General features: G+C 41.5%; 1 protein-coding gene across 15 annotated transcripts in view; it reads right to left on the minus strand.

Annotated features, from left to right (window-relative positions):
• The window catches only part of TACC1 (transforming acidic coiled-coil containing protein 1), a 120,524-nt gene that overhangs the window by 30,181 nt on the left and 64,269 nt on the right, over positions 1–26,074 (minus strand). For 12 of the 15 annotated variants that reach the window (XM_019828544.3, XM_023252585.2, XM_023252590.2 and 9 more), the window contains one exon: positions 1,124–2,225. The exons of the other annotated variants lie outside the window; for them this stretch is intronic. In XM_019828544.3, coding sequence (XP_019684103.1) covers positions 1,124–2,225 — 1,102 coding nt within the window. The remainder of the gene's footprint in view (positions 1–1,123; positions 2,226–26,074) is intronic. 15 annotated transcript variants of the gene reach the window in all.

Below are 26,074 nucleotides of genomic sequence, written 5' to 3' on the forward strand. Positions count from 1 at the left end.
CCTTAGGCATTCTGGCGTTGCTGAAGAAAGGATTTCTCATGGTTCAAGCTTCTTGGTCCTGATGCTTTCTGCTCTTTAACTTTTCTCTCTAGTATACTTCATCACACCACACTAGCATACTCCTTTAGGTCACAATAATGCTGAACATTATTTCCCTGACTCATCTACAGTGACAGCTGGAAATAACAGTACTTTTTCTCATTCTCCCTTTTTACTTTTCATCCTCTGTGTCATTGGTCTGACTTTATTTTTAGTAAAATGTCACAGGGTCACAAAAGGATATACGGTCATCAACTCAAGTTCTGTGAAAAGGTAACCCTTTAACAAATTTAAATTGAAATTTTACGTGGAATAAATATGCCTTGATCACTCTGGGAACTTCAAGGACCCTGCAAAAGTGGTTATGGCGTTCCCAGAAAAGAGGGGAGGGGGAGGGAGACAATGCACAACAAAAGACTAATTTAGTCAGATTTACAAGAATGTTTAAAATATTCTTGCTTCTTACTGCAAATTGACCTCCGTACTGATGGAGCCATAAGCTAAACATGGAGACATAAGAATTCTTAGCAACTTTTCGTGGTAGATTTGTTTGTAACAAAAGTCACAACTTTCTGTTTCAAGTGAAAGACTTCTATAAGACTTTTGGGACCATTTTGCACGTTACTGATATTAGACCGGTAATCAATCCGGAGAGATGGAATTTTCCTTTTATCCAGAGAATCTGAAGATGGTGGCCAGCACTGACACTTGAATTCTGTATATAAAGCAATTCCTGACAGCCTGGATAGGATTTCTGAAAACCATCAAATCTCTGCCTGTTGTACACTCCTCTTCTTTTTTTTTTTTTAATAGGAAAAATGTACCCAAGGTGTGGAGGTGGGAGAGGTCAGCCGAATAAGCTGAGGATTCAGAAACAAAGCAGACACCCACCAAGGACAACTCTGGCACTTCTAACTGTACCCCAGAGTTAAGCAAAACAGTGAGGGCTATAGCATAAAGCTCTAAGCTGCATGTCTGCCCCGATGCACCTCAAAGATCACTTCGGTTCACCGAAACCAAAAGCAGCTGGCTGCCAAACTCAGAAAGTACACAGAACACAACACCCACACCCGTCGCCACTCACGTTATTAAACGCGACTTTGCCTTCTTGGGTGATTCTAAGATTTCATTAATATGATTACCGGCGGGAGAACAAAAGTCACTGCTTGCTAAAGTTGTAGTTGGTTTAAAGGGATCCATGGATTCGTCAAGGTGGTAGGAGCCCTTAGAGGAGAGAGGGGGGGTGTTCTGCAGAGCGGAGAGGCCCCCAAAGGGACTGAAGTTGGGGTTATCCCACTGGCTGGGAGCCAGCTTAGCAGATGCCTGGGAGGGAGGAGCGCTGTCTGCAGCTGGGTCTGCAGGCTGGTCCCCACCTTTGGCGCCTACTGGCTTACTGACGCTATCTTTCTGTACCTTGGGAGGCAGTTTGCTACCCAGTTTCCTGCCAAGTTTCTTCGGAAGGCCTTTCCTGGACTCTACATTTTCCACATCTTCCGTGAAATCAAACTCGAGTTTCAGAGGTGAGTTCCTGGACTCCTCCAGCAGCTCAACTCCAGAGTCGTTGGTGTCACTGCCAGGGGTGCTCGAGGTCTCCTTAGTGTCAGGAGGAGGTTTCTGGATCCTGGCGCCTCCTAGCAAAGGATTTGCTTTCCCATCCATCTCATCAGCACAGAACTGATAGGATGCCTGGGGGAGAGGTGAGCCCTCTAGGGCAACATCAGCCTCTAAAAATTCACCAATCGTCTTCTTCCTCAGAGAGACAGGTTTGGGCTTTCTTAGCTTGCTTCTGCTGGGAACAGGCTCTGGACAGGAGCTGGCAGCCTTCAGGTCAGCTTCTGTGGAGGCCTCCAGCGTCACCCCCATGGTGCCTTCTGTCATTGCCTTGTCGGGGATGGCTTCTGGTGTGCTGGAGGGCAAAGCCTCGCCTGAGACCACAGTTAGACAGCCATAAGCTGCCTTTGTTCCTAGAGCTGCCGGGGCGTCCGTGGAATTCTTGGTTTCTATCGAAAATGGCCTCACGACTGAAATTTTGCTACTATCATGTTCAGGTTCTTCTTTGAAATCCTTGACTGGGTAAGAAGCAATAGCCTGCTGTGACACCTCATTTTCTGAGGGTCTAGAACAAGTCTCAGATGAGCATTTTTCAACCACTTCTGCTACCAGCTGTTCATCAACTTCTTGTGATTCTAAAAACAAAACACAAAAGCCATCTATTAAAGACTTATCTTTTTGGCATTGGTAAATACTCTCTACTAGCTGAATCCACCCAGACAAGCAGCAAATTCCTCCCTCTTTAAGAGCTTCTATTAAGCATCTCTAAGGTTCAGCAAGGTTGGCAGAGCAGCCTGGAAAGAAACAGTTGGTATTACACTCTAAAGTCAATCTTCCTATCCAAAATGTATACATGTTTTATCCAAGCTATACACATAATAATTAGACCAAAGAGAGCCACTGAGGAAAAGACGAAATAGATTGTGAGACTACTGCAAGGCATATTAATATGATGTTAACACTCCACAGGTTAAAGTAACCAGTCTGGAAAAAGCTTGAGACACTGCCAGCTCAGACAGAGGGTTCAGATCTGGAACCGACACAGTTCCCAGGGCCTGCCTGACAGCTTCAGGGTCCAAATGCCACACGGTACACAGATTTTAATCTCTGGATGTTAAAAACAAGTATTCTCTCTTCCCTAGACTATAGTTTAAATAATCGAACTGTTTCAAAATTAAATGAAAAACCCACCATGGCCTGCTCAAAGTAACTTCTCTATAGACTTAAAAAACTGAAAGAAACCAAATAAAAAACCTAATTTGAAAAAGCAGATACAGGGGCACCTGGGTGGCTCAGTTGGTTAAGTGTCTGACTTCAGCTCAGGTCATGATCTCTCGGTTTGTGAGTTTGAGCCCCACATTGGGCTCTGCGCTGACAGCTCAGAACCTGCTTCTGATCCTCTGTCTCCCTCTCTCTGTACCTCCCAGCTCATGCTCTCAATCTCTCTCTCAAAAAACAAAACCAGAAACATTAGAAAAAAGAAAGAAGAAAGCAGATATGGAAACGGCTTTAAAACAAACAGCCTTGGGGTGATGGCTGGTTCAACTGGTAGGGCATGCGACTCCTGATCTCAGGTCATCTCGGGTCATGAGTTCAAGCCCTACGTTGGGCATAGAGCTTACTAGAGAAAGAAAAATCGACTGGATTTAATAAAACTTAAAAAGAGAATCAATGTTACTTAAAAGCAACCACCACCACCACTACCAATAGTTCTTATTTTACTAAGACATAAATCATACAATAATAAAGTTTTTTTTTTAGAAGTTCTGTCTCAAACTGGGCCAGGTATTCTCTCAAAACACTTGTGAAAAATAAGGATCCTTTCTAATCTGGGTCTTATTAGAAGGAATGCTGCAATTAGGAAGGTGAAAGTGAGGGTATTTCCTTAAAGCACAAACTAAGATAGTACTTTCCTGACTAGTTACCTGAAATAACGATCGAATAGCAGCAACAAAAACCGAATAAATTGGTATTATCATGGTATCTTGTGATTTTAAAGGAAACTCAGAGGGGTACCTGGGTGGCTCAGCTGGTTAAGCTAGGCTCAGTTCATGATCTCATGGGTTCATGAGTTCAAGCCCCACAGTGGGCTCCCTGTTGACAGTGTGGAACTTGCTTGGGATTCTCTCTCTCCCTCTCTCTCTGACCCTTCCCTGCTTGAGCCCTCTCTTCTCTCTCTCAAAACAAACAAACAAACAAACAAACAATTAAAGAAACTCAGAGATGACCCTCTAATCCTACTTTCTAGCCCTACTTCCAATCCAGGAACAAAAAAGTGAGAACCACAGGAAGAGTTTTTTAAACCACCCACACATATTTTCACAAAACTCCTTTAGGACTACAATTAGGTAGGCAGTGGCTTACAAACTGTATTCTGCACAGATGCTTCAGGTATTCTATCAATGTCCAATGTAAGTTTTGTTTTCAAATACACATTTAACTATTATTAATACCGTAATCTTAAGAAAGCACTCAACACATGGTATCTGGGATTTGCTTTAACATACATCAAAAGAATTTCTTTCTAAAAATAGTAAATGTGGCAAAATCTTGATAACTGTTGAACCTGGGGATGGGTATACAGGAGTTTTCACTGTGCTACCTTCTCTGTTGCACAATTGCTAAAAGTTTCAAAATAAAAATATTTTCAGCTCAACTGCATTACACACAAAATTTTAATAAGAATGTTTTAAAGTGTACCAAAAATTTAACATGTCTGTGGATATATACATAGGAAAATCTGCACACACACACATCTGAACTGTTATGAATTCTGTGCTGATGGGGAAGGGTAGACAAGCGACAATGAAAACACATCACCAGAAACCCAGCGCTGCAAAGATTTACATGTATCCAGATGCTGTAGGCTCAGGGAGAAGCCAGGCCAGGTCTAAGCACCCCTGCTCATAACCTAGCATCCAGTCAGTTACAGAAAATGGAATCTCGATTACATCGAAATATAGACAGTTATCACTTACTTTAAGTTTTGGTGCTTACCATGAGCTTTTTAGATTCAACATGTATGGTACAATAAAAATATACATTTGTTCTTTGTCCTGGGTTCCCAACACAGGTCTAAAACTCTTGGGACTCTCAGGAGTGATGTGTCTTTTGTATGCTCCTGAAGTGACTGGTGGCCCCTCTAGCTTCAGGATGGGGGCTGGTCACCAGAAAGGTCAAGCAGTAGACAAGGTTGGAACTTTCATCTCCACCCTCCCACCTTAGGGGAGGAGGGAAGCAGGAAGTGAAGTCTAATCACCAATAGCCAATGATTTAATCAACGATGCCAAAGCATGGGTAAAAACCCCTAAACTATGGGGTTTGGGGACCTTACAGGTTGATGACCTTCTCAAAGTGCTGGAAATATGTATACCCATAATAACAACAACAAAATCTTGAAACTATGTGTGGTGACAGATATTAATTAACTGGACTTACTGTGGTGATCATTTTGCAAAATATACAAATATACAAAATATACAAATACTGACTCTTTACAGTATACACCTGAAGCTAATGTATCAGTTATACCTCAATTAAAAGAAATTTGAATTTTAACCAACTTTGTAAATGAGATATTATTAATAATTACATCATAGTTATGTGTCCAAATATTTTAGGGATGCATATTGACACAGATGACCCGATACCTGGAATTTGCTTTATTTAACAAAACAAAAGGAAAAGGAAGAAAAAGGGAATGTTGGAAGCAAGTCTTGAGAAAATCTTGATAATTATTTAATCTCAGCAGTGGGAATATGGAGGTTCTACTTTCCTGTGTGATGTTGGGAACTGATCACAATAAAAATTTGTTATGTAATTTCTCCGATGTCTTCTCCTTGCCACTGACTTACTAACATTCACCGTCAGTCTCCCTCGTGGGATCCCTGAGCCCCACACCCCACTCCTCTGTCCTTTCCTACAAACCTGAGAGAATGTGAGGGGAGGGCGAGGCTACAGACAGAAGAGTACGATGTGACTCCCACCCACCTCTTGGAACCTCTTCTCGCTATTTCGCAGACGCCTTCACCATCAACCTGACGCCTTCCAAAGGCCAAGGGGAGACCTTTCACTGACCTCTCTCCTAGCTTCTCTATTAAAAAAGGGCAGAAACTCCTTTTAGGTCCTTCCTTCTTGTCCCCATCTCCATCAACTGCTTTTCCCAAGCTAAGAACTGGAGAGAGGGAGAGCACCTCACAGCATGAGGGACAGGGCAGGCAGCCTGAAACTGGCCAAAGAGGAACAAAGGAGCAGGATCTCAGCATTCACACAGAAGTTCTAACGCTGCCCAGCCCAGCCCCATAGCTCTAAGGATTAAGGAGTTTTAACGGCTGCATTCTGAAGTGAGACACCCACCGGTGGAATGGAGAAGGAAAACCATCTCCCCTCACTGACTTCAGCCTGAGCAGACAGCTGAAGGAGCCCTGCCTGGAAGACACCACCCCAGTGCAGGCAAATTAACATGCCCAGTCTGCACCTAGTCCCTGAGGACCCCACCTTGGTCCAGTATCTTCAGTCACCACTAGAAAGTACTGCGGGGTGGGACAGAGTGGGTGGGAGAGGACTGCTCACCAGTTTTGGGAGTTGTGAGAATGTAAAACAAGAAAACAACCAGGAAACTCAAAAAGGTAGGTTTGGGTAAGATCTGATTTACATTTGCACTCTGAATCAGCCAAGTCTCCCAGGGCCCGCTGAGCCTGCATACCCAGTGCTGCCCTAAAAGAGAACGTACACCTCAGCTACCACAGAGCAAAAAGTTAGCCACCCTTCCCGGCAGGCTCCGCTTCTCAATCTTCTCCCAGTTAAGGGTTCTAGCCACAGCAGTCAGGGCTGGCTTTTCATCTGCAAACACTGTTATGTAACTGCCCTACCTCTATGCATCCTTCTATTTTTACAAAATTCCTGTATTCCTTAAAAATCTTCCTCCAGGGTGTGCTGAGATGCTCTCTTCCTGAAAGGAGTTTGATGAGTTTGGATGATTCTGACAAGCACTGCACAGCCTGGCAGCTTCCTGAACACAGACACTGAAGAGATTAGATCAGTAGATGAGTTCAAAGCAAACACAGAGGAAATCTAAAAATAGAGCGACATTTCCACTTCTGCCACATTTGTTGCTGTTAACAAAACTCTTCCTTTCAATTATCAGCCTCTCTTAAATCTAGACAGAAGGTTGTGTGAATCCCCCAGGGGTGCTTTAAAACATAGATGCTTTTTATGCTTACTCAGGACATAGCTATTCTCATGTAAAAAGGTTTTCCCCCCATTTTATCCTATTTTCAAAAGAAAAGGCACAGAATATCAACATTTTGAAGACTGGGGTAGCAGCCTGACATTGTGTATGTGTAATATACCTTCAACATACTGGAGTTGAACATAACTGGAGTATGTTGAAGGTATATTAAGTTGGAAGACAGGCTTACAAAACAGTTTAAAAGCCTCAGACGGTGACATGGTATTAACAACAGTATTTTTGAGGATGAGAAACATACCCCGCTAACATACACGGAGAACCTGCTGGCTAGCTGCTTTTGTATGTACAATCTCATTTAAGAGAAGACAAGACAGAACCACTTGGAAAACAACATGTATTAACACTTCAGATTTGGCATTACTCTCAAACATGCTTGTCTGTTCCCCCTCAGATTCTAATTTTTTGGTAAAACACTGTCTAGAAGCTCCTTTTAGATCTGCCCATCGGCCCCTGTCCTTTAGCTACAGAAAGTCCCTTTTATGAATTCCTGAATACCTGACATATAAAGTGAGAAAGCTGCCAAAATTTGAACAGGCCTCCTGTATCATACAGACATACACCTGGCCTCTTCCTAACCTCAAATCCAGTCTTTCGCATCCAAGTTGAAGACACAGGTCTGACTCTAAGGCCTTAAAACAGAATCTGAGAACCAATACATGAAAATGAGTGACTTTTATAGTAAGTAATTTAAGAAGTGTTCACAGATAAATTTTGAGAGGGTCCACAAAGCCCCCGAAACTCAAAGAAAATGTTTCCCCAACAGAGAAAATCCAACAGCCTTCTTTATTGGCTGGCATTTAGGAATCACTGTTCTTGAAGACTATTTCTGGACCACTTTTTAGGGTCCTCAAAAGGGCTCCTCTCACTACTTTATAGTTATAACCTCAATCCCCCTTTGATCACTACACTCACTGAAGCTTAAAAACTCTTCAGCTACAGGGGAAAAAAATCTTAACATCTAAGAATAAAGCTTGTCACCTTTGAGAATGCTCAAAAAAAATGTGTTGCAAGTGCAGTTTTAAGCACTTTGTAAAGTGTGGACTAAAGCTCTGAGAGGGAGCATTCATTAAAACATAAATTCAAGCAGGTTTCATTCAAACACAGTTCAGCCCCCTTACGTCATTCCTGTTGACATCAAGACTGGACTGAAGGGACGCTAAACACCCAGTGGGAGTGGGTGGGGGAACCGATCTCACCAGCACCCGGGTGTGGCAGGACGGGACATTAGGCAGACCACCCTGGGGAGAGAATCAAACCCCAGGAACAAACTGGAGTAAATATTTTCCTTCTCTGGACAGTGGTTCAGATTTTGTCATGCAGAGCACAGCAGAAGGTCAAGGGACAACCAAACTTTGGCCTAAGTCTGCAGATCTTTCTTCACAGGCTCCTCACATGGAGCTTTTTTCTAATAACTGCTGGATATTTAAAGAACATTGATTTGAAGGGGGATGCAAACTGCTGGCCTGCGTGGTGACCTTGGCCTTAGGCTGGCCCCATTTGGGGCCAGACAAGCAGCCACCCACAAGGCCTGGGGTAAAGTCAGAGAACAATGAGAGGGAAGAAAAGGGAGGAAGTAGCACTGACTACAGTGTCAGGCACGGTGACTGAGCATTTTACAAACAAAAACTCATACAATCAAAAGGAGGATTAAAGAGAACACACAGACAGAAACTCCATTTTAAGGAACCTATGAATTGGAGGCAGCGAGCAATTTTAGTGAGCAATCAGATGGTAAGTCCTCCTCCCCACCTCCCATTAAAAAAAAACACAAAACACAACAAAACATCCCTGGTGCTTTCCACCGAACAAATGAAATAAAGAATAAATTCTGTATGATAAACGGTACAAACAAACAAGAATTTTGTTGTTTTTTTTTTTAATAGCCAGGGCTGCCTGGATGGCTCAGTCGATTAAGCATCAACTCTTGATTGTGTCTCAGGTCATGATCTCACCCTTTGTGGGTTCAAGCCTGGTTGGGAGTCTCTCTCCCTCTCTCTCTCTCTCTGCCCCTCCCTCATTCACACGTGTATGCACTCACTCTCTCTCAAAATAAATAAACTTAAAAAAAAAAAAAGAATAGATTCTTTCACTCATCAATGCCACTGCTAGGAATTTATTTTAATTATGCTCACAAAGAGGGCCATACACATATGTACGAGAATGAGGATGTTCACTGAAGTGCTGGTTCCTACACACTGATCTGTGGCAATTATAAAGTATCACAGGGCACTGAAAGATCACTGCATGCACAACATCACAATGGAATACTATAGGGAGGTTAAACCATAACGTAGATCTGTATGTGCTAACAGGGTAGGATCTCCTAAGACATGTTACATGGAAAAAGCAAAGTTATTCAATTGAAACATATAAAGACATAAAACATATTCTGAGGTCCAGAATCCTTCTTATTAAGTGCAAAAATCTCTTCTTACCTAAACTTACTTTCCTTTTACCGATTTCTCTTTTTCTCCATTTCACCGCAAGATTCCTATTTCCATCCCCAACCCAGCTCACCTTCTCCTCCTCCCAAGACAGAGGGGTGGGATTCATTGTCAAAGGTGATTTTTTAAGTGTCTCCTGAAAAATTTTTCCTCATTATAATATTATTGTAAGTGCTTGACACTCTAGATACTTATTCAGTCCTCACAACAACCCTGTGAGGTATTTTTTAACTCCATCTCACAGATGAAGAAACCATGGCTCAGAATGGTTAACACACACATACACACACACACACACACACACACACACAAGGGGAAGAGGAGGGGGAAAGAGAGGAAGGCAGTTGGGAGTCTACGTTGGGGCACAGGCAGGCCATGGCTCAACCATGCTAGACCGTCCCCCAATTAACTCCAGAGTTATCTTCATTCATCTAATTTATCTTCATTCATCTAATTTCTCTTCATTCATGGGAAAGTCCAAGTGTGAACACAAGCCAAGGAAGAAGGGGTCTGGAGTACGGGTTCAATGCTATGGTATGACACAAATATACTGATCTATGCTGTCATATCCACTGCGGGGGGTGGGGGAGCATCTGAAAGACAGGAAGCAGAGGGACAGTCTCTAGGAACAAAGCTCCAGTACCATACTTCTGAATGCTCAGAAGTAAGATGATGAACCCATGTGACCATGCTGGGCTACATATCTCAAACAGATGGAGTTATTCCTATCTACTTTATTCTATCCTCACTGGGAGAGATAATCCTACAGTTGTACAATCCTCATATTGTAATATATCTCATAATCAGGCAACTTCAATCTATGCAACTATAGAATAGGACCCCTAGTTACCAAGACACTGGCCTGCACCTCTGAACTCAAGCCCAAAATGTGGGTCTTTGTTATTCAGGGCCACATAAAAGATATGCAGACACAATAACACAAACTTGGAAGGCCCAGCAACCACAGTGAAGTTTTATTTAATTTTAATTTTATTTTATTTTCGAGAGAGAGAGAGCATGCACGTGCAAGGGGAGGAGAGGGGGAGAGGGGGAGAGAGAGAGAGATAGAGAAAGAGAGAGATCTCAAGCATGGAGCCCGACACGAGGTTCAATTCTATGATCTTGGGATCATGACCAGAGCTGAAATCCAGTTGGAAGCTCAACCGAGTCACCCAGGCGCCCTGACAGTGAAGTTTTATAAATGTATAACAGCAATTGACTACAAACCACAGTACTAAGATATTCTACATAAGGATCCAAATCAGATGTTCAATAGTCAATACTTCCTAATTAATTTAACCATCAGCTTCATCAGGACTTGAAGTCCTAAAATCAAATCACAAAATAATTTCTAAAATAATCATCTAACCAACCAGGCACAGGCTCTTATAACCTGCAGCATATACTGTACTAGGCATGAAGAGACCACAAAATAAGTGCATGGGGCTTATAATGCAGTTAAGGAAACAAGAGCCACACTCAAAATCCCTTCAGAGAACAACCAAATACAACAGTGAGGGGAAAAAACTACCACCTTCTTATATGAGTGCCACCTCACGTGTCTTTATAGAAACATGTTTACAGAAAACACCAGCACTTGCTGGACTTCTGATCTTAAGGAGTCAGTTTTTATGTCACCAACTTCTCTTCCCTTTCTAAAGGAGAGATTCCTTCTTTGAATTTGTCTTCATATTCAGCAAATGAAGAGAACTTTCTAGAGCATTATATGAAATAATTCTTTTTTTAACGTTTATTTATTTTTGGGACAGAGAGAGACAGAGCATGAACGGGGGAGGAGCAGAGAGAGAGGGAGACACAGAATCCAAAACAGGCTCCAGGCTCTGAGCCATCAGCCCAGAGCCCGACGTGGGGCTCGAACCCACAGACCGCGAGATCGTGACCTGGCTGAAGTCGGACACTTAACCGACTGCACCACCCAGGCGCCCCAATAATTCTTTTTTTAATGTTTATTTATTTTGAGAGAAAGAGAGCACAAGCTAGGGAGTAGCAGAGACAGAGAAGGGGTGAGAGAATCCCAAGCAAGCTGAATTGTCAGCACAGAGCCCAACGTGAGGCCTGATCTCATGAGCCATGAGTTCATGACCTAAGCTGAAATCAAGAGTTGGGCACTTAACTAACTGAGCCACCCAGGTGTGCCAGCTAAGCTGTATTTTAAGAGAACCTTTATTACTGACTTTGACGCAAGCTGGGCAGAAGTGGGATGAATGAATATAGTGCATCTAAGGTATGGATTACAGGAAAGCTTAGGGAATCAGTGACTGGATAAGCTAGGCATTTGTTCAGAGAGGAAAGGAAACAGGTTTTCTCAGTGCTAGCTGAGAGCAGAATGAATCAGAGCCCACAACTGATTTCCTTAATGGGGCACTGATGTCCTCTGACCCTGACATAGGATCCCCAGCATAGGATCTAGAAGTTCTGCTACTCTTCAGGAAATAGGCAGAAATAGGCCCCCAAATGACTTTAATTCCCCTTTGAACCCAATCTTAGTTCATATTCTTTTGGGAACAAGAGCAACAACCTCTCCCCTGAAATGTAATTAACAAAGGAGGAACACAGTAGAAATGGTAAACTGCATAAACTGCAGACAGTGGTAAAATATGGTTATGTTTTCCTACAACTAAGAATTCAGAACAAGTAAAACATTTCACTTATTTGATCCTCAAAGCATTACCTAACTTGATCCTCAAATCAACCCTGTGAAAAAGGCAGAGCAGGGCTTATTAATTCCATTTAAAAATGAGATATTGCATGTTAACAAATTAGATAACTTAGATAAAGTAGAAAAATTCCTAGAAAGACACAAACTACTTAAATCTGACTCAAGAGGAAATAGAAAATCTGAATAGATCTAAAACAAGGAGAGAAACTGAATTGGTAAATTAAAAACTCCTCCCGCCCCCCAAAAACATGGACCAGCCTGGTGAATTCTGCCAAATATTTAAAGAACTAATATCAATTGCTCACAAACTCTTACAAAAAATATAAGAGGAAAATAGTTCCCAACTCATTCTATCAGGCCAATATTACTCTGATAACAAATCCAAAGTTATCACAAGAAAGAAAAAAACTACAGACCAATATCTCCTATTGAAAATAGAAGCAGAGGCCCCTGGGTGGTTCAGTCAGTTGAACGTTCAACTTCAGCTCAGGTCATGATCTCACAGCTCATGGGTTCAAGCCCCATGTCGGGCTCTATGCTGATAGCTTGGAGCCTGGAGCCTGCTTCAGATTCTGTGTCTCCCTCTCTCTCTGCCCCTAACCCACTTGCATTCTGTCTCTGTCTCTTTCAAAAATAAATAAACATTAAAAAAAAATTAAAAAAAGAAAACAGAAGTAAAAATCCTCAACCAAATACTATCAAACCGAATCCACCAACACATAAAAAGCCAATTTATGCATCATGAACAGTGGGATTTATCCGAGGAATGCAAGGTTGGTTTAACACCTGAAAATCAATTCGTGTATGTCAACAGAATGGAATATAAAACCCACATAATTATCACAGTATATGCAGAAAAAGAATTTGACAAAATCCAACATCCTTTCACGATAAAAAACATCTAACAAACTAGGCACAGAAGGGAACCTCCTCAACTTGATGAAGGACAGCTATGAAAACCTTAATGCTAATGTCATACTTAATGCTAAAAGATTGATGCTTTTACCCTAAAATCAAGAACAACAATATCAGCTTTTGCTACATCTATTCAGAATTGTACTAGAAGTCCTAGCCAGGTCAATTAGGCTAGGAAAAATAAAATAAAAGATACCTAAATTGGAAAGGAAAAAGTAAAAACTATCTCTATTCACAGATGAAACGATCCTGTATATAGAAAGTCCTAGAATATAAAATCAATGTGCAAAAAATTAATTGTATTTCTATACACATGCAATGAAAAATCCAAAAAAGAAATTTAAAAAAATAATTTCATTTACCATTATATCAAAAAGAAAAAGATACTTGAAAATAAACTTCACAAAAGAAAGGCAAGATACTCTAAAACTGTTTAAAAAATTAAAAATCTAAATAAATGGAAAGACATCCTATATTCATGGATTGGAAGATTTAATATTGTTAATATGACCACACTCCCCAATTTATCTACAGATTGAACACAACATGTATCAAAATCCCAGCAGGCTTCTTTGCAAAAACTAATAAGCTGATCCTAAAATTCATAAGGACATGCAAAGAACCCAGAATAGCTAAACCAATCAAAAGAACAAAGTTGGAGGACTCCTATGTCCTGATTTCAAAACTCACTACAAAGTTACCATAATCAAGGCAGTGTAGGACCAACATAAGGAAAGGCATATGTATCAATAAAACAAAATTAAAAGTTTAGGGACACCTGGGTGGCTCAGTCGACTAAATGTCCAACTTCGGCTCAGGTCATGATCTCATGGTTTGTGAGTTCAACCCCTCATCAGGCTCTGTGCTGACAGTGTGGATGGAGCCTGCTTGGGATTCTCTCTCCCTCTGTGCCTCCCCACTCACACTTTCTGTCTCTCTCAAAATAAATAAACTTAAAAAAAAAAATTAAAAGTTCAGAAATGAACCCTTACATCTATGATTAATTGATTTTGACAAGGGTACAAAATTAATTCAATAGAGAAAAGGGCAATCTTTCAACAAATGGTGCTGAGACAACTGCACAGCTACATGCAAAAGACAGAAGTTGCACCACTTCCTCACAAACTATACAAAAATTAACTCGAAATGAATCACAGACCTAAATGTAAGAGCTCAAACTATAAAACTCTTAGAAGAAAACCTAGGAGTAAATCTTTGGAACTGTGGTTGGGCAAAGCCTTCTTAGATATGACATAAGGGACAAAAGAAAAAGTAGAAAACTGAAGTTCATCAAAATTAAAAACTTTTACACATCAAATGATACCATCAAAAAAGTAAAAAGATAACCGCCAGAATGGGAAGAACTATTTACAATCACATCTATAGTAAGGGACTCGTATGTAGTACACATACTTTTATAACTCAGTATGAAAAGATAAATAACCCAGTTAAAAAGTAGACAAAAAATCTGAACAAACATTTTGCTAACGAAGATATACCAACGGCCAACAAGTACATGAAAAGATGCTCGATATCATTAGATATAAGGGAAACGCAAATCAGAACCAGGAGATGCCACTTCACACCTACTAAGATGGCTACAAAGAGATGGATAGCAAGTACTGGCAAGGAGGTGGAGAAACTGAAACCCTCACATGCTTGGTAAGAATGTAAAATGGTGCAGCCTCTTTGGAAAACACTTTGACAGTTCCTCAAAATGTTAGAAATAGTTACCTCATGACCCGGCAATTCTACTACTAGGCATCTACATAAAAACCTATGCACAGGAAGTGTTCATAGCAAGCAGCATTAACCATAATAACCCCAAAGTGGAAATAACCCATACATCTATCAGCTGAACAAAATACAGCATATCCATGTAGTGTAATGCTAATCAACAATAAAACAGGACTGAAGTACGGATACATGCTACAACATGGATGTAAACAGAGGTAATCACAAAAGACTATAGACTGTATAGTTCCATTTATATAAAATGTTTACAATAAGCAAATCTACTGAGACACAATTTAGATTCTCAGTTGCCCAGGGGTGGAATGGGAAAGGAATGGGAGGTGACTCCTAATGGGTACGGATTCTTTTGGGGGTGAAAATGTTCTAAAAATTGGATACAGGCAATAGTTGCACAACTCTGTTAATATACTAAAAATCACTGCATCACAGGCCTTTAAAATAGGTGAACTGTATGGCATGTGGCATGTGAATTATATCTAATAAAACTTTTTAAAAATATTTTTAAATGTTTATTTATTTTCGGGGGGGGGGGGCAGCAGAGAAAGAGGGAGAGAGAGAATTCCAAGCAGGCTCCCTGCTGTCAGCGCAGAGCCTGATGTGGGGTTTGAACTCACAAACTGCGAGACCATGACCTGAGCAGAAAGCAAAACACTTAACCGACCGAGCTACTGAGGTGCCCCTCAATAAAACTGTTAACAAAGAAAAAAAGGACACAGCTTAAAGGCTGAGCAGGAGGAGTTTCCTGCAATTCTTAATAAAATGTTCTAGTACACCACAGACTTACATTTCAGAAAATGCTGTAAATAGCTCTTATGTGTATCACCTGTAGGGACACTGCAGCGAGGTGGTAGGTCTCACTAGCACATCAATTTGGGATTTTAAATTTCTCTTGAGGAAGCCTACAGTGTGCTAGATAAATTCTATTTACAGAAAAAGGTGAAAAAATGACATCACTCCTCTCTCCTACAGCAGATATAGCCAAGCATAGGAACCATCCTAGAGACAGAACAATTGTTAAGCTCAAAATGCTTTTCGCTTTGTTTTTTGTTTTTTGTTTTTTTTTTAGGGGGGGGCGGGGAGGAAGGAGCTGTTTCTTTTCAATTCTGATTTTTAACATTTGACTTCTCCCAAGACCTCCCTCATACATTCCCTTGTAAGAACACTGGTAATAGAAGCTGGCAGGCTTCCTCCAGACTGAGTCCTGTGGGGGCCTTACACCTGGTCCCTTTTGTATCATCAAAACTGGAGCGAGCACCCAAACCAGAGGTGATCCTCAACCAGTGCCCACTGCTGGGCGAACGTCTGACACATAAAGGACTTCTTTTTCAAGAGATTATCATTTATAGACAGAAAAAGTACACTGAAGTAGTGGGGAAGCTGTTCAGCTCTACACCAACAGCTGTAAAGGATTAACATTTGTTCTTCATTTGACCCGTTCCCTTTGAAGAGCTGTCCTCTCTTAAATGTATGGCTTGGTCTTGTCTCCCACCCCCTGCTCTACTGTGCTGGAATCAAGGGCTTCAGGAGGGAAGTGTGATTCCGGCACTTGTGCCACCCCTTCCTGCTAAAGTGGTCTGACCCGAGGAGACTGTTAATAAGGTACAGATTAGCATTTAGGCAAGTGTCCAAAATTCGAGGGTTTTGTTGTTTTTTTTTTTCAGTTTCATGTCTCTGAATTCCCAGTCCCTCTGATTACCCCAAAGTTGAAATATACTTTATATATGTACATTCTAGGCCACTTAGTCAAGGACACAGGCCTTAAAATGCAGTAGAAGTGGACACGATGTGGTACCCAGGGGCAGGATAACAGCACACACAGGTCTCTTCCAGGAATGCTGGGTAGAACCTCAGGGTATAGGCTGCAGAGCTCATGTTCCCTCACGACCAGTGGGGCCCCAAGGTAATCCAGAGCATGAGAGTAAGGAGAGGATTCCAAGTGGGTGAGTCAAGGCAGGAAAATGCAGAACATCCTCTTAGGTAGCCAGAATTTTAAGATATCACTACTTAAAGCAGAAAAACATCAACATCCAACACCACCCCTCACGTACCCACCCCTGACCAAACCTAGACAACAACAAACAAACTGGCCAGACCTCCGCCTCCGGGCCCTACACAAGAAAAACAAAACAAAACAAAACAAAAACAAAAACAAAAAAACACCAAATAAAACACTATTCAGGAGCTGGTAGGGGCGGGGGCAAGTTTAACTGCTTTTTGTAAGAGACAGGATGCCAGATGCCATGTTCTCCAGAGATAAGCTTCTAACTCCTGACAGAGGCTCATCCTAAAATATAAGACTCCACAGGTAAAGGGTATCTGGAAAGCCACTGGACAGGCTTTAAAAGCTTGAACTAAGGGTGAAGAAAATATTTCAAATCTCCAAACCTGCATGTTATGCTATTTTATTTAAAAAGGAGACCCAAGGGGCGCCTGGGTGGCGCAGCCGGTTGGGCGTCCGACTTCAGCCAGGTCACGATCTCGCGGTCCGTGAGTTCGAGCCCCGCGTCAGGCTCTGGGCTGATGGCTCGGAGCCTGGAGCCTGTTTCCGATTCTGTGTCTCCCTCTCTCTCTGCCCCTCCCCCGTTCATGCTCTGTCTCTCTCTGTCCCAAAAAAATAAAAATAAAAATAAAAAAAAATAAAAAGGAGACCCAAACCCTATCCTCTGAAGGCCAACATCAAAATACAGTTAGATGGAGGGGCCCGCTAATCAAGACTGCCCACCAGGCAGCCAAACCTTGTCCACAGAAACCCATCCGACAACGAGTAAGTCTTCTCACTGATGAGATGTCCTGGAGTTTCAGAACCATCTGGATTTGTTTGAGGATACGTTTCAAATACATTAGAAATCCTCCACCATAGACAGAAACTGTAGAAGGCTCTCCCTGTAGGACTTTTCCTCCATCCCCAACAACTGCAGCAGGAGGAGCAGAGAGAAAGGGCACGTGCTAACAGATGGGACTCCTCTGCAGAGATGTGAAATTGTGTAACTTCACTCCGTTGCTGCCAAACAACCATAATGTGCATCTCTTCAGAAATAATTACTGGAGAATTCGAAATACCAACTGCCTCTCTCACAAAGTAGCAACCGCCCACACAGGAGCTGGGGGCTGATGCAGGATAAAGAAAAAGAGAGAGGAGCCTCCAGCCAAAGCAACAGCAACGGATTCACCAGGCACATGAGACACTTCCACAATAGGAGAGGGACCCTGGTTGAAGACCTTATTTCTCCTGTCGCTTCTGCTCCTGTACTCTAAGAAAAGGAGCCAAAGGAAGGGGTGGATAAAGCAGTGAAGAGGCCCCAGAGGAAGAAAATAATAAAAAAGGCTGAAGTCTTTGAAATTATACCCTTTGGTATAAGTTTTTTTTTAAAAGTAGAAAATGGTCTTGTGCTAGTCAGCCTCCAAGATGGCACCCAATGAGGGAGCCATTTATCAAGTGAGATGAATCCCACCTCCCAGCATTCATGTCCCTGGACTGACCCGTTTAACCGAAAAGATATTATGGAAATAACAACGTGACTTCTGAAGCTAAGTCACAAAACACGTTACAATTCCCATCTTGTTCTTGGATCACTCACTCTGGTCACTCAGCTGCCATGCTGGAAGAACACTCAAGCCACCCAATAGAGAGAGAGGTCCATCCACATAGTAAAGAACTGAGGCCTCCCACAAACAGCCAGCACTTGCCAGGCAGTAGTGAATTACTTGAGGAGAAGGTCCTCCAGCCCCAGTCAAGCTTTCAGATGACTACAGTCCCAACCAACACCATGACTGCATTCTCACAAGTAACCCTAAGCCAGATCACCCCGTTAAAATGCTTCCAAATTCTAGGCCTATGAAAGTTATGTGAAATAATCTTTATTGTTCTAAGCTGCTAATAACTTTTGGAGTAATTTGTTACACAGCAATAGATAACTAATACAGGCCTCTTAGAAACTCTTCTTTCTAACCCAAAATAGGTACAGAGTCCCAGGAGGCTGCATACATCTCCAGGTACCTACCTCTCCTCCCCCACACGACTCACATGTGGAGAGAGACAGCAAAAGTTACTACTCAATATGTCCCTTCCCTCTTTATTTCTCACTGATAAGCTGAAGCTAAGCATTAAGGAAGCAAAATGTTTTCAATAAAGTTGAATACCCAGTAATGCTTTTTTTCTTTCCTGCTTCTGGCTCTATATCTAAATTGTGCTGCAAACTTCTAATATTCAAAATTCCTGAACTACACTTTATACTTCATATATGTGCAAAGTTAATAAATATGTAATACATATCCCCTACTGAACTTTTTCTTAAAATCACTGTCACTTAACAGGATACCTTAAAGGATGCTTTCCCCCATCACACACTCTGTCCTGGAAACATTTTAAGAACCTTCAGTTCCTCTGAAAAGTTTTCAATCAGTGAAGAGAATCACAGAAAATCACAGATTCCCTGGGGGAGAGAAGCTGTATAATATGTTCCAAGAAGCTCTGGATGTGCAATCTTAAAAGCTAAATTTAAGACCCCACTCTACCACTAGCAGTAAAGACTCTGGCCCCAATCTGTGGAATGGAGATTATATGTGTCCCATCTCACAGCATCACTGTTCTAAAATCAAGTGAGATGCTGAAAAGAAGGGGGGAAAAAAAGCCTACTTGCTCCCATCAAATTCAATAAACTCAGCTGAGGGGCACCAGAGTGGTTCAGTCGGGTAAGTGTCTGAATCTTGGTTTCAGATCAGGTCACGATTTCACGGTTCATGGGTTCGAGTTCCACGTTGGGCTCTGTGCTGGCAAAGCATAGCCTGCTTGGGATTCTCCCTCTCTCTGCCCCTCCCCCACTCTCACTCACTGTCTCTAATAAATAAATAAAATAAATAAACAAACAGACAAACTCAGCTGAAACAGAAAGATAATGGTGTGCTAGGTGGCAGTCTTCTAGTGGGAAAGCTGGAGATGAGTAATTTGTTGTTAAATTGTATTTCCAGCAAGGACATGGGAAAGAGGGCACCTGGACTGGCTAGGAATATATCTGTATCTGTCAAACAGAACTGTCAAATTACACTTTTTCATTTGTGAAATAATGAAATATCCATTCAGCCATTATCAATCTAACTCCTGGAGATACAATCATGTTTGTGGAGACTCATGAAATCAGGTTCATGTACAAGTAAAGGAGAGAGTGAGATCTTGAACTTAGAAACAGCAATCCCTTTCTAGGCCCAATGCTAACAGTTTTCAGGCAATTCAGCAACCCTCATTTATCACAGCCCCACCAAGCTGTTTTGTTTTGGATAGATAAACCAGTAGCTTTTACATCACTAACCTGAGTTAGGAGATAGTGACAAAATGGCTTATGCTGCCAGAACTTCCTATGAACATTGCTACTGCTCACTTGAAAAAGACACTATGACTCTGCCCCTCGCCCGTTCATGCTCTGTCTCTCTCTGTCCCAAAAATAAATAAAAACGTTGAAAAAAAAAATTAAAAAAAAAATAGGGGCGCCTGGGTGGCGCAGTCGGTTAAGCATCCGACTTCAGCCAGGTCACGATCTCGCGGTCTGGGAGTTCGAGCCCCACGTCGGGCTCTGGGCTGATGGCTCAGAGCCTGGAGCCTGTTTCCGATTCTGTGTCTCCCTCTCTCTCTGCCCCTCCCCCGTTCATGCTCTGTCTCTCTCTGTCCCAAAAATAAATAAAAACGTTGAAAAAAAATTTTTTTTAAAAGAAAAAGACACTATGAGCACTCTTTAACCTAAATGTTTAAACGGCTTTAGGCCACATACATTTTTTTAAGTGGAGCATTAAATGCCAGCAACATAATTTTGGAAGGGTTGCCCCTCCCACACACACATGCACCACCAGAAACTATCACAGTAAGCTATATCACTTGATTTGCTGCTCAGGTAAGCCCCAAACTGGCAAGTACGAGTCTAAAGTGAGTTTAACCATTATAACATTTACTGCTTTACAGTTATTAAAATGTTTACTTCCTTTTTTTAATGTTTATTTATTTTGAGAGAGAGAGAAAGAATGAGCAGGGGAGGGGCAGACAGAGAGAGAGGGAGAGACAGAATCCCAATCAGGCTTTGTACCATCAGCGCAGAGCCCAATGTGGAGCTCAAACTCATCAACTGCGAGATCATGACTTGAGCCAAAATCAAGAGTCGGATGTTTAACCGACTGAGCCACCCAGATACCCCTAAAATGTTTACTTTCAGCAGGGAGGCTTTACCCCTGCTCCTAAGTTTTTTATTCAAATATTGTGGTTCTGCACTTCCTGAGAAGTCTGCTGGAAAAACTATACTTTTTCCCCGAGAAGACTTTCTTTTTTGGGTGGAACACCACATAGAAGCTCTCTGTGTGGCTCATTTACACTGCTATAAATTAACTAACAAAGAAACATGGCTCTGATCCCATTTACTAACTAGTAGGAATCTCCCAAGTTGAGAGCTAAAAATGTTATCTGGGAAAAAAAAAAAAAAAAAAAAAACACCACAGAATTGTATCATGCTGCTGAGGTTTCCAAGCCTTAAAGATCTTATAATAATAGAATATACAAATTTAAACTATGAAAGAACTAATTACATCAAAAATTAAAAAATAAAAGTATTGGTTTGGGATATTGTCAAAGGAGCCACATGGGTTAAACTTTTGGTCTAGGTAACATTAACGGTCCTTATTAGTCCCATCATTTCTAGGAAATTCTAATAAAGCAATCCTTGTGGTAGGGGCAGGGAGAGGATGTTAAACTAAATCCTTAGGAGAACCATACTCATGAATTTTACTGGAACACTTCAATAAATACCCAATGAAAAATGTCTGTATTTTCTTTTTTTTTTTAATTTATTTATTTTGAGAGACAGTGTGCACACATGAGCAGGGGAAGGGCAGAGCGAGAATCCCAAGCAGGCTCTGCACAGCTAACACACAGCACAATATGGGGCTCAAACTCACGAACTGTTGAGATCATGACCTGAGCCCAAGTCAAGAGCTAGACACTTAACTCACTGAGCCACCCAGGTGCCCCTGCATATTTTCTTGTACATGTAACCCAAAGCCTTAGAATTGAAAACCTAAGTCTTACATTTTAACAAGATCTGCATTCTGGGTCTTATATATGCACAGTCTAAAACAATCCAATAAATATACCATTTCAACCATATAGCATATACCAACAATATACCATATCAACTGTCAAATAAATTCTAAAACACCCAATTAAAACTATTAAATTAAATTAAAACTATTAAAAAACACTTAATGGGCAAAAGTCAAAAGTTATATATTTGTATTTATATTATTAAATGATTCCCAAGTTCTCTTCATTCTTCTCTAATTTCCATTTTTCATAACTCCTTGGATCTCACAGTCAATTAAAAAGCAAGTACACTGACAGACCAATGACATTTGTGTTTTGTAAGGGAGACAAACAGCCAGCCCAAATCAGCCTTTCCCTAGAGTCTTACCTAAGCATACAGGCCTGCACTAATGGCACCAGGTGCCACAGTTCATGTTAATTAATCATGTATATAGCCTTGCTGCTTTCTTGAAAGTTAGCCCAAATTACTTAAGCTTTATATTTTTATCAAAATTGTCCTAGGTGTGGATCTAGGTCAGCAAACTTTTCTGTAAAGAGCCAAACAGTAAACATTTTAGGCTTTTGCCAGCTACACAGTCTCTGTTCCAAGTAATCAACCTTGTTGTTCTAGTGTGAAAGCAGCCACAGACAGCACCTAAGCAAACAAGTGTGGCTGCATTCCCACAAAACTTTACTTACGGGCCCTAAAATTTGAATTTCATATAATTTTTACACGTCACAATTTTTTTCAAGCACTTAAAAATGTAAAAACAATTCTTAGCTCCCAGACAAAACAATAATCGGTCAGAGCAAGAGACAGGGCCACATTTGGTCTGTGAGCCACAGTCTGCTGATTCCTGATCGAGACTACCAAAACTGTGTCAATAAACAACTCGGCATTCCCCACCAGGCCTCCAGCAGTAAACATCTGTGGACTGATCCTGTTTATCTCTCTCCTTCTATTCTGGAGGACTACAGTGAGTCTTTGAAAAGGCACCTAATTAACATATCAAACAGGGTAGATTTAACTAGCTGTTCCAAGGGCACACACAAGAGCTTCAGCAAGAATTAAGACTTTCTTTCTCAAAGAAAGGTATATACATATATACATATATGTATATGTATATACAAAGGTATATGTGTGGCAGGGAGACTTCTAGTAGCTTCTAGTAGCACAGGACATCCACTCACTGCAGCTTTTATAGTCTAAGACAATGGACAAAACCATAGTCCATAAGCACACACACACACAAAAAAGTGGGGAGGGGATGAACTTGGGATTGTACCTCTTTCAGAAGTCCTCTGTACATGCCATCTCCTCACTGATACATCCCCCAGCAAAAAGAAAGAACAGTTAACAGCAGCAGCTTAAACACTCTTTGTTGGGGGAGGCAGACAGCAAACACAGAACTACCAGCCCCAGTATTACAGCCACCACTCTGGTATTTTCAAGGAACCTCTTCGGCTAAACTTTTATTTTACCAGTTAGTCCGAAGCCAGCTTCTGTCTGTGGCTTAAAAAAATCCCCACAACCTCATCCATTGTTTCATTCCTAGAATGGCATACAATTCTGTCTTAAGGAGTGTTAAGACAGAGTTCAGATACTATAAGTCCCCAAAAACTTCCAATAAAAAGAAAATTAACTTCAAATAGGTGTAGATGTTTCCCTGCATTCAAAGAATCATATGGAAGTTGGGGTGGGATACAGCCCATACATTGGGGGACCATAATATACCAGGATGCCAGTATCTTTTATGTATGTTAACTCTAACCCCTGACTAACTCATAAATAATCCCCCAAAATGATACAGTCTTATATAATTTCTACCTGCTATCCCACTATGTCTTGGAACCAAAGATATATGAAAGACTAACTTTATCAGGAGCCAAATAATCAACAATTTGGGAGAAAGAGGACCATCCAAGCTCAGAAGTTAAGACTTCAACGAGAAATGTGTCTCCAGGAATTTTGGTCCACTGATATCTTCCCTGGTCAGACCTGTGTTTGGTTGTATTTTTATATTTACTCTGTATGTGTAACAAGGCCATCAACAAGACTCTGGGCTAACTCTACACGTTGGGCAGAAGGAGCTCTCAAAGGCAGAATACTACCAGGCTGATATACAATCATCCTATTATTTAAAGGCTCCAGGGGCACCTGGGTGGTTCAGTCAGTTAGGCATCCAACTTTGGCTCGGGTCATGATCTTACATTTTGTGTGTTCAAGCCCCACATCAGGTTCTCTGCTGTCAGCATGGAGTCTGCTTTAGATCTTCTGTCCCCCTCTCTCTGCCCCTCCCCCATTTGCCCTTTCTCTTTCTCTCTCTCTAAAATAAACATTAAAAATAAAACAAAACCCCAAATTGAAAGGTTTTTTTTTTTAAACGTTTTATTTATTTATTTATTAATTTTTTTTTTGAGACAGAGACAGAGCATGAACGGGGGAGGGGTCAGAGAGAGAGGGAGACACAGAATCGGAAGCAGGCTCCAGGCTCCGAGCCATCAGCCCAGAGCCCGTGAGATCGTGACCTGGGCTGAAGTCGGACACTTAACCGACTGAGCCACCCAGGCGCCCCCCAAATTGAAAGATTTCTCAATATGCAGTGGTAGTCTCCTAGATTGTACACCCTACCCCATTACCCCATCAAATACATGGTCTCCAATCATGATCTACTCCACACAGCTTTCCTGGTCCATGACTCTCTAAAAAGAAATCTTTCAAAAGAAGAGAGAAAAAGAGTGTGAGCTAGAAGTTACCAAAACATGTAAAAAAAGAGTCAGTGGCACAGGAAGGACCAAACAATAGGTTCTCTATGGCTCTGGGGGGTCTGAGCCATAGGAGCCTCTATGCAATTAGCAAAGAATATGTCAAGATGAATCAGACTAGGAGCTGACAGAATGGTGAGGAAGGGAGCTGCCCAAGCTGAGGGACATTGAAAGAGACTTTCAAATTGCTACTTATGGGTCTCGTGAGCATTACTTAAATTTGATGGGAAAACTTCAATAGTTCTTTCCAGCTTTCAAATCTCTCTTCTGATCTGCCAATCTTGACAGAAGAAAAAGGAAGCTTTGAAGAACAAGTGCATCTTCCGTGTGCAAAGCTAAGCGCCACATGTGAGCTCTCCAATGTATAAACCTGCCTGTTCCCATGCGGTCTCTGCCTAAAACAATGGTGAAAAGCAACCCAGGGTGGAAAAAAAAGCAGGGAGGGAGGCTACCCAGGGTGTGTTGAGAGTATGGCTGAATTCTCAGCAGGGGAAACGCATTAGACAACTCCCAAGTCAAAGCAAAATCAAACCACAAAAGTAATAATAATTATTATTATCAGTGAACCAATAATTCCAGCTCTATCATGAAGTCTTTCACAGAGAACCTGACTTCCCAAGCAACCTGTAAGGAAGTTATGAAGCAATAAAATACAGTAACCATTAGGAGAAAAAAGTCATAATCAAGTCAAAAACTAGTTAACAGGATAACCTGGCTCTATTGAAGGATGACACTGGCAGACACTGGAAAAGAGAAAACATGGAAGAACAACATCCATGCTAGAGTCCCTTCTCCAGACAACAGTTAAGTAGCCTTTTTTTTTTTTTAAATGTTTATTTGTTTATTTTGAGATAGAGAGCACAAGTGGGGGGAGGGCAGACAGACAGAGAGCATCCGAACCAGGCTCCCAGTACCGAACTTTCAGTGCAGAACCCATCACGGGCTTCAATCTCACAAACTGTGAGATCATGATCTGAGCTGAAATCAACAGTCGGATGATTAACCAACTGAGCCACCTAGGCGCCTCATGTCTTTTTAAAAGGATGTCAAAACATGATCTCTCTGCTCAAAGCGCTCTGTTATGGGTTAAATTGCATCCCTCAAAAAGATATGTTGAAGCCCTAACTCTCCATACCTGTGAATGTGACCTTATTTGGAAATAGTACCTTTGCAGATGTAATCAAGTTAAGATGTGGTCATACTGGATTAGGAGGGTCCCTATATCTAATCACCGGTGTCCTTAAAGGAATGTCATGTGAAGGCACAGAGATACACAGGAAGAAGATGGCCTTGTAATGAAGGAGACAGAGACTGGAGTTATCCTGCCACAAGCCAAGGAACACCGTGAAGTATCAGCCACCACCAGAAGCTAGAGGAGACAAGAAAGGATTTTTCCCTAGAACCTTAGGAAGGAACATGGCTCTGTGGCTCTGCTGATACCTCGATTTCGGACTTCTAGCCTCCAAATCTGTGAGAGAATATATTTCTGTTGTTTTAACCCACCCAGTTTGTGGGTTTCTACTTTGTCAAGGCAGCCCTGGGGAGATAACACACCCTCCAATGGCTTCCTATCTTACTCAGAAAGAAAATCCAAGCATCATTACAAAGTGTTCCAG

Source organism: Felis catus, chromosome B1 (genome assembly GCF_018350175.1).
Source record: "Felis catus isolate Fca126 chromosome B1, F.catus_Fca126_mat1.0, whole genome shotgun sequence".
NCBI lineage: Eukaryota > Metazoa > Chordata > Mammalia > Carnivora > Felidae > Felis > Felis catus.